This window comes from Chiloscyllium plagiosum, chromosome 37, assembly GCF_004010195.1.
Source record: "Chiloscyllium plagiosum isolate BGI_BamShark_2017 chromosome 37, ASM401019v2, whole genome shotgun sequence".
Taxonomy (NCBI): Eukaryota; Metazoa; Chordata; class Chondrichthyes; order Orectolobiformes; family Hemiscylliidae; genus Chiloscyllium; species Chiloscyllium plagiosum.
In genome coordinates, this window is record NC_057746.1 from 33,151,460 (window position 1) to 33,160,444 (window position 8,985).

Below are 8,985 nucleotides of genomic sequence, written 5' to 3' on the forward strand. Positions count from 1 at the left end.
CTGCCTGCTGTTCGGAAGGACTTAGCCCAACACTGTTCTTTCCTGAGGGTTCCTCAGCCTCAGGGACTTGCTCTGATCGGCTCCTTGTTGACAGTAGAGGCACGTTATTGAAGCATTCATTTCGCACTCATGAGGACAGAATGCCAGATTTTACAACAATTTACAAAGCAGGAGATCGGATTGGTTGGCAACTCGTTTCTGATTGGCCAAGGCAAAAGTGAAAAGCAACTGTAGACTCCTGTAGCCCCCGGGTAATCCTCGGGATCCTGTGCAGTTTGATATGTCCCTTCATGTTTTCAGAGAATAGGTTTACCAATATGTGTCACTATAAGCTAGCATCAATGAGCTCAGCTGGTGGTTGTAATATTCTCTTCCACTTACCTTCCTGTGCTGCACAATAAAGAGACTTTCTTTAAATTATTTAAGGAAGCAGATTCCATCTCTGTTTCCAAAGGAATGCTTCTGACATGGGCAGCTCTGTGTGAGAAAACCTTTTTGCTGTCTCCCCCTCAAACTGTTGCCATTGGTGTGAATGATTATTTTTCCTCCCCGAATTGATGGCACTGTTTGCAGAACTGTTCAAGTGTGAAAGGAGGCCTTTCAGCCCATTGTGTCTGGTTTTCTGATATCCCTCTGCAGCAGAAATTTCCAGTTCCAGTCCCGAGACTGCAGCGTCAGTTCCAGGCTGATCCTCCTGAGAGGGTACTGCACAGCTGTGTCCTATGCCATGACCCCCTCTCCCCTCTCAGCTGGGTATAAATGAACCACTATTTTGGGGAGAGGCAAGGAGATGTCTCTCCAGATCCAACACACACCTCCTCACCAACATCACCAACATGCTGATCAGCTGCTAAAGATTTCAGGGATAAACATCTGGGAACTTTCTCCTACACTTATTCATCAGTTTCTTTTTATTTTTCATGAGATTAGCTGAGCTAGATTTAATCGAGAAAATGATACAGGAGATGAAGGGAGTCAGGTCACATAGCATCCACAGTGTTCCTCGGAGCAGAGGAGGTTAAGAGTAGATTTGATCTGGGTGTTCAAAATCAGGAGAAATTTTCACAGTATAAACACAGTGATCAGCAGCTGGGCCTGATGTAGACACATTGGAGAGAAGGTGCAGAAGCAATTTATAAGAAGGATTCCAGGGATGAGAAACTTCAGCAGTATGGATGGATTGAAGAAGATGAGAAGTGTTCCCCTTGGAGAGAGGAAGAGTGAGCAGAAATCAGATGCAGGTTTATGAAGTCTGTGAGAAGATTTGTAGCTCGGGTGCTCGTTGCTGTGGTTCTGCTCGCCGAGCTGGAAGTTTTTGTTGCAAACATTTCGTCCCCTGTCTAGGTGACATCCTCAGAGCTTGGGAGCCTCCTGTGAAGCGCTTCTGTGGTGTTTCCTCCGGCATTTATAGAGGCCTGTCTCTGCCGCTTCCGGTTGTCAGTTCCAGCTGTCCGCTGCAGTGGTCGGTATATTGGGTCCAGGTCGATGTGCTTATTGATTGAATCTATGGATGAGTGCCATGCTTCTAGGAATTCCCTGGTTGTTCTCTGTTTGGTTTGTCCTATAATAGTAGTGTAGTCCCAGTCAAACTCATGTTTCTCATCATCTGCGTGTGTGGCTACTAAGGATAGCTGGTCGTGTCGTGTCATGTCGTTGGTGTTCATGGATGAGGATTGTTAGCTGTCTTCCTGCTTGTCCTATGTAGTGTTTTGTGCAGTCCTTGCATGGGATTTTGTACACTACGTTGGTTTTGCTCATGCTGGGTATTGGGTCCTTTGTCCTGATGAGGCAGGGGACGAAACGTCTGCAACACAAATTCCCAGCTCGGCGAACAGAACCACAACAACGAGCACCCGAGCTACAAATTTTCGCACAAACTTTGATGATATAGGTGTTTGCTGGAGAAGGGGTTTGCACAAGGATTAGTTGGAGCTGTTAACCATTCAGTGTTGGTGAGATTGGTGAGTGTAACCAGAAAGAAACAAAATCTGCTTTTGACTCTGTCACAGCTGAATGGATAGTTTCAGTTGGTCTGTGATTAAAAGAATCAACATTCCTATAGCACCTTTCACGACCTCACAGTGTGAAGCACTTCCCTGGAGCGTGGTTGCTGTGAAGACTCTGGAGCATTCACACCACAGGGGCAAGCCATTCGGCCCAATCAGGTGATTCAGCCCAACTAGGCCATTCGGCCCAACCAGGCGATTCAGCCCAACCAGGCGATTCAGCCCAACCAGACTACTCAGCCCAACTAGACCATTCAACCCAATCAGGCCACTCGGCCCAACCAGGCCATTAGACCCAACCAGGCCACTTGGCCCAACCAGGGCATTAGACCCAACCAGGCCACTCGGCCCAACCAGACCATTCGACCCAACCAGGCCACTCGGCCCAACCAGGCCATTTGGCCCAACCAGGCCATTCAAGTTGACCAGGCCATACCAGTGGTTATGCTAATCCCCATCCTTATCCTCAGGTCATGGCGTAGTTCCTCAGTAACATCAACAGTTCTGAAAGAGCTCAGACTGACAGAGATTTTGTCTCTGTGCTAACTGATGACATAATGGAGTGTGTCTGCTGAGGGGAAGTTGCTTTTTGCTGTAATGTCACATATCACGTCATGCATGAGGCAATGCCTTTCAGGGCTTTGGGTCGTACTTTCGAGGCATATGGACTAAGTGCTAGCAAGTGGACTAGATTAATTTAGGATGTCTGGTCGGAATAGACATGTTAATTCCAAGGGCCTGTTTCTGTGCTGTACGTCTTTATGACTCTATATAAAGGTGCATTGTTCCAGAAGGGCATAGGGCTACTTTCATATTCCTGGCCATGGTTTAATCTGACAGTCACCGCCTCTCGGGTGAGAGCGAGCTTAAGAAGGTTCATTGTAACCTCAGTTGGTGCAGGAACTGAACTCTCTACATCACAAACCAGCTGTCCAGCCCACTGAGCTAACCAACCTATACTGGGAGCTGGACGTTCATACAGTAGTAACTGTCCTTGTAGTTTTCTCTGCCCCTCGTTAGTCCTTTTTGCTTAATATGGTGACCAGAACTGCCTTTCCCCGTTCCTAATTGATTTATTTGTGCTATGGACCTTTTTGGATTGGCTGGATTTTTCTGTCCTTCCGTCATTCTGATAATAATAGCTACAGAGTTAATAACAGAGGTACTTCATAACTTCCCTTCAACATGATAACCAGGAGCAGCAGTAGGCCATTCAGCCCCTTGAACCTGCTCTGCCTTCTAACACGATCATGGCTGATCTCACCTCAGCCTCAACTCCACTTTCATGCCCTGGTCTGGCCTATGTGTGACTCCAGCCTACAACAATGCTCCTGCCTCTTAACAGCTCCCAAGGGCAATTAGGGATGTGACTCACACATTCCATGAATGAACAATTAAAAATCTTCCATATCCCTTCCACTGTCACCACCAGGAGAGAGAGAGAATGATTTCACACTGTATAATTTATTCATAATCATAGAGACAATTCATGATTCCAACTTACACATTTAATAATACACTATTAAATTAGAAATTAGCATTAATAAATAAATAAAACTCAAACTAGGCACAAATAAGACACAACAACTTTGTGCATTGAAATGACTGACAGATATTGCAAATAACTTCCATTAACTTACTATCATTTAATTTTCAGTAATTTCAGTGAGGGGTGGATTGAACTGGATCAGGTGTTCACTTATACGTCCAATCTGAACCTGCCCAGATGCCAATGATGGGACAGGGGGTTTATTTTAAGCTGACATGACTAAGAGGATTGGAGTTGGTGTGGGTTTGACACTACATCTGATTGGAAGTGGTGGCTAATTCAGCAGAAACTAACATTGTTGGATGGGAGCTCCAACCCATTCCACAGGGTTCCCGCTTGGAATGTTGTTAAAAGCTCTCCCCTCCTCCACCCCTCCCAGACTGGAGAGAGGATCACCTTTGGAATTCCTCAGAGTTATCTTTCCTGCTCTTGTTGCCTGCCATTAGTGCCTGCTGGAAGGATTCACAGGTTGACCTTCAATCAGTTTGGCATTGTGGACACACCTTCCTCAGTCATCGAATGCTGAGGTGGGATCAAACCAGACTCAGGCTTAGGGCCTGGGACACTGCCCACTGTGTCTAGAGAATTCCTTCAATAATGAACAAAACTATGGAGACCTGGCTAGGCCTCACCATCACACTGAATCTAATACACACTCTCTTACACAGACCCTCACACACAGAGATACGTATACACAGACTCTCACACATACACAGACACACACATTCACGCGCACAGACACAAACACACAGTCTCTCACACAGATACGGTCTCTCACGCACATAAGGGCACTGAGTCGAATTGTACTACATCTCCACCCACCTTTTCTGCACCTTTAGAAATGATTGAATTGAGCATGGGTGAGGGAATTGACCTTCAGATATTTCTGAAATGAAACCTCGCACCATAATGGCACCACGAGAAAGACAGCCATTATTTCTGAATGTCTAATTATTCGCATTTAGAATAAAACAGAATCTTCTAGAAAAACAAGTCACTGCTGACAGGATACATGAGTCTGGTCAGCTCAAGTCACTCTGTGTTCTTTCGCTCAGGACCAGAAACTGAATGGGCTTGATCTCTGACTGATCACTTCATCAAGCCTTCACTTCCGGAGATGCTGTTAAAGGGAATCCTGTAAAGACCAAGTGGAATTGGACTCGCTTCCACCCCTCAACCAATGAGCAGTTCATCCTTCTTTCACCAGTAGGAGGCGACGTTGATGAGAATCTTGAGGGCCATGGAGAAACATGGGATCTGCCCCAGGGTGTAGGCCAGGGATCGAGTCGGGGCCTTCAGAGCGAACAGATAGGCCACGGTGTGAAGCAGTCTGGCCAGGAAGAAGATCCTGAAGTGGATCCTTGCAATGGATGGGCTGGGATCCAGGAAGCAGTACAGCACGCCCAGGAAGAGGAAGGGGTAGATGCACTCCATGTCGTTGCGGTGAGCCCTGCGATGATTCAATCAGAAACAACAGCTTTAGTGGAAGGTGAGACACTTCACCACTGCCCCCCCCCCCCACCACCAACTCCTGGGGGCTGCCTGCTGGAGCTGTGCTCTGTGGTTATTCGGGCCCAGGGAGGGGTAAGCCTGTGGAATTCATTCCCACAGGAAGCAGGCGAGACCAAAACATTGCACAGTTTCAAGAAGGAGTTGGATCCAGCACTTGGAGCTAAAGGGATCAAAGGATATGGAGGAAAAGTGGAAGCAGGGGACTGAGCTGGATGATGGCGCTACAATGAATGACACAGCAGGCTTGAAGGGCCGAATGGCCTACTCCTGCTCCTGTTTTCTTTGTTTCCATGTGTGACTAATACATGTAATATCCAGATGGTGGGATAAGGTCTTGGTGAAAGGAAAGACCAAGGATGAATGTCACACAACACCAGGTTATAGTCCAATAGGTTTATTTGGAAGCACTAGCTTTCACAACGCTGCTCTTTCACAAAAGCTAGTGCTTCCAAATAAATCTGTTGGACTATAACCTGGTGTTGTGTCATTTTTAACTTTGTACACCCCAGTCCAACACTGGCATCTCCAAGTCAAGAGAGAGAGAGAGAGAGTGAGACAGACAGAGAAAGATCAAGAGAGAGAGAGAGAGAGATCAAGACAGAGATAGAGACAGACAGAGAGAGAGAGAAAACGCAAAAGACGGAGAGAGGGACAGAGACAGAGAGCAAGAGAGAGAGTACAAGGCAAAGGGGAAGAGATCTAGAGAGCCAGAGCAGGAGAGAGTGAGAGATTGACTGATGTGAAAGCAGGAAGTTACAGCATCTTCAGGGATGCTGAGGGAGGTGAGCAACAAGTCACAAACGGCCAGCGAAGAAGTGCTTTATCCTTCACCAGCCTTTTGTCACTCAGACAGCTGCCAGCAAATCATGGAGGCAGTGACCACTTCATCGAGTGGAAAGGCTATGTGACTGTGCAAGGCCTTTGGCCCAATTAACAGGGACAGCTCCCTCTTGTCTGGGGAGACCGGAACAATCCCAATGGCCAAATTGGATGGTTTTGGAGAGACAGACAGGGCCCTGTGGGTGTCCGATATCCTCAGTGTGCGACTGAGCACAGAAACAGAACTGCAGTGCTCTGGTGCTATTACAGCTGCCAGATAGCTCAAAGTTTTTTGCAACCAATGAAAAGCTGCTTTTGTTGGTATGAAGCAGCAATGCGATCAGTGACGTGCTATTGGTTGTGGCGTAACTCCTTGCCTGGAGCAATGGCCCTGTTCCCCGCAGACACAGAGCTATGGGAGCTCATGTCCCACTGAACAGGGCTCTGGTTACTATCAGAGCCACACCCTGGGACTAAAGGACAACAAGTGCTGAACTGGCAGGGTGGCTGGCATTGCTGGATCCTGTGCCCTCTCCCTGGCATGAGATGCTTACCTCCGACAGCGCTCCACGTCTGGGTCAGTTCGGCACAGCTTCAGGTCCCCATGCCTCAGAGCGTCTTCTGGATTGGCGAAAGCCTGGGACAGAATGAACAGTCTGGTGAGACATGGTGTTAACTCCGTCACGGCCCAGGTTAGGAGGAGGCTGAGACTCTCCCCTTGTTTCCACTCTCACTGCCCTGCCATTCCTCTCCCTGTGTCTACCCTGGCTCCTAACGCACAGGCTGAGGGACCTGATGGGCTAATACAGGCAACAGCGTACAGTCCCAACTTAACAGGACCCTGTGAATCCAGGAGAGGAGGTACATGGCCCAATCAAACTGTAAGCAATAAAGAGAAAGCCTCCAGCCCAGTGAAAAATCTGGTCGACATCACAGATAAATCGGATTCCTCACTGTCTAATGCCTACCCCTGCCTCTCTCTTTTATTATGTAAAGTCTAAAACCAGGTTATAGTCCAACAGGTTTAATTGGAAGCACACTAGCTTTCGGAGCGACGCTCCTTCATCAGGTGGTAGCAGAGGGCTCAATCCTAACACACAGAATTTATAGCAAAAATTTACAGTGTGATGTAACTGAAATTATACATTGAAAAATTGATTTTTAACTTTGTACACTCCAGTCCAACACCGGCACCTCCAAATCATGGAAAGTCTGACAGTGTTGTTTTCTTTTCATTCGCAGGATATGGTTGCCACTGAGTGACAGATTAGCCCTGAAACATCAGGAGAACTTCCCTTTCCAGTTAAAGGGTCAGGCACAAGAGAAGTATAAACTTGTTAATATTATTCCAACAGGGAATTAGATAGACTGCTTGAGGAACGGCTCAGAGCACAGCTCCTCCAGTTACACAGCTGTCTCTTGTGGTGCCTCTAAATCTATTCCAGCACTGTACGCTAACTCTCAGTCAACATTGCACTCTCAATCGCCCCACTGAGCAAACCACAGTGAAAGGAGAGAGGGAATCGATCATGCTGAGCATTCACACACAAACAATTGCACACTTTCACTTGAACTGTGTCCAATTCTTGTCTCCCTGCTATCGGGAGGATGTTGCGAAACTTGAGACGCTGAGAAAAGATTTACAAGAGTGTTGCCAGGGTTGGAGAGTTTGAGCTATAGGGAGAGTTGAGTTTTCCCTGGAGCGTCGGAGCTGAGGAGTGACCTTATAGAAGTTCTATCAAATCATGAGGGGTATGGATAGGGTGAATAATCAAGGTCTTTTCCCTGGCGTGGGGAGTCCAAAACTAGAGGGCAGAGGTTTAAGGTGAAAGGGAAATGATTTAAAAGGGATCTAAAGGGGAACTTTTTCACGGAGAGAGTGATGCGTGTATGGAGTGAGCTGCCAGAGGAAGTGGTGGAAGCTGGTACAATTGCAATGTTTAATCTGGATGGATGTATGAATAGGAAGGGCCCAGAGGGATACGGGCCAAGTGCTGGCAAATGGGACTAGATTAACTTAGGATATATGGTCAGCATGGACGTGTTGGACCGAAGGGACTGTTTCTGTGCTGTGCATCTCTGTGACTCAATGACTCTATCGTGGAAGCAGGTTCAGCAGCAACATTTAAAAGACATTTGGGCAGGTACATGAATAGGAAAGTTTTAGAGGGATACAGACCAAATGCAGGCAGATGGGACAGGTTTAGCTTGGGAAACCTGGTCAGTGTGGATGAGTTGGACTGAAGGGTCTGTTTCCATGCTGGATGGCTCTATGACCCTAAGCCAAAGGAGGCTGAGCAACTCAATCAAAACAATTCCTACCTTTTTCCGGAGTCTGACTTGTCCTGTGAGCACCGCGAGAGCGAACATCTTAATGAGCAAGAGGACGGCATAAAAGACAAAGGAGCAGAAGACCTCATTGGTCAAGTTCAGAATCATCTTGGCTGATTTCTGCTCGTCCACAGTTTGTTATGAGGCACCCGGACGCAGCTCGTCTTCTTATAGCAACAGAGGGTGTGACAGGACATGCCGCGGCAAGGGGGAGATGAAGAAAGTGGTTAGTAAACCATTTCCTGTGGCCCAGCCTGCTGGGACTTGTACCGGATTTACTTTTCTTCATTACATGGATTGTGTCAGGACATGCGAGAATTCGAATGTTGGTTTACGAAAAGGATTTCCCCATTTTCTGACATCCTCTTTGTGGATCAACAAATAACATAGTGATATGATGTAACCTTGCCTCAGCAGTGCTGAACTTTTATCCTAATACAATGGCTGTACAGCACTCATAGGTTAAAATAAAGCACAGGATGACCCGGCACAGAGAAGGCCATAGAGGCCATCTTGCCCATACTAGATCTTTCATCTATCAATTCCTCTCATCCCACCTACCCCTCTTTCCCCATTTATTCCCCCTCCTCCCTTTTATTTTCATTTTACATTACCATTTTCCAGATTGGAATAACTCGCACATGTTTTCTTCCAGTTTTCATGGAACTTTTGTAATTCCAATTAAGTAGTTTAGATCTCTCTTTCCCACTGAAGCACACCCTTTCCTGCATTAAATTTCATCAATCCATTTCAGTGATTTCAAAGTTC

General features: G+C 46.9%; 1 protein-coding gene across 1 annotated transcript; it reads right to left on the bottom strand.

The window, feature by feature from the left end:
* Positions 1–3,451: 3,451 nt before the first annotated feature.
* LOC122541493 (prostaglandin E synthase-like) lies at positions 3,452–8,365 on the bottom strand. The gene is made up of 3 exons (XM_043678307.1): positions 8,209–8,365; positions 6,441–6,523; positions 3,452–5,005 (listed from the first exon to the last, which is right to left on the bottom strand). The coding sequence occupies exons 1-3, from the start codon at positions 8,323–8,325 to the stop codon at positions 4,756–4,758; spliced, it is 450 nt and encodes a 149-aa protein (XP_043534242.1). The 5' UTR covers positions 8,326–8,365; the 3' UTR covers positions 3,452–4,755.
* Between the last annotated feature and the right edge of the window lie 620 nt (positions 8,366–8,985).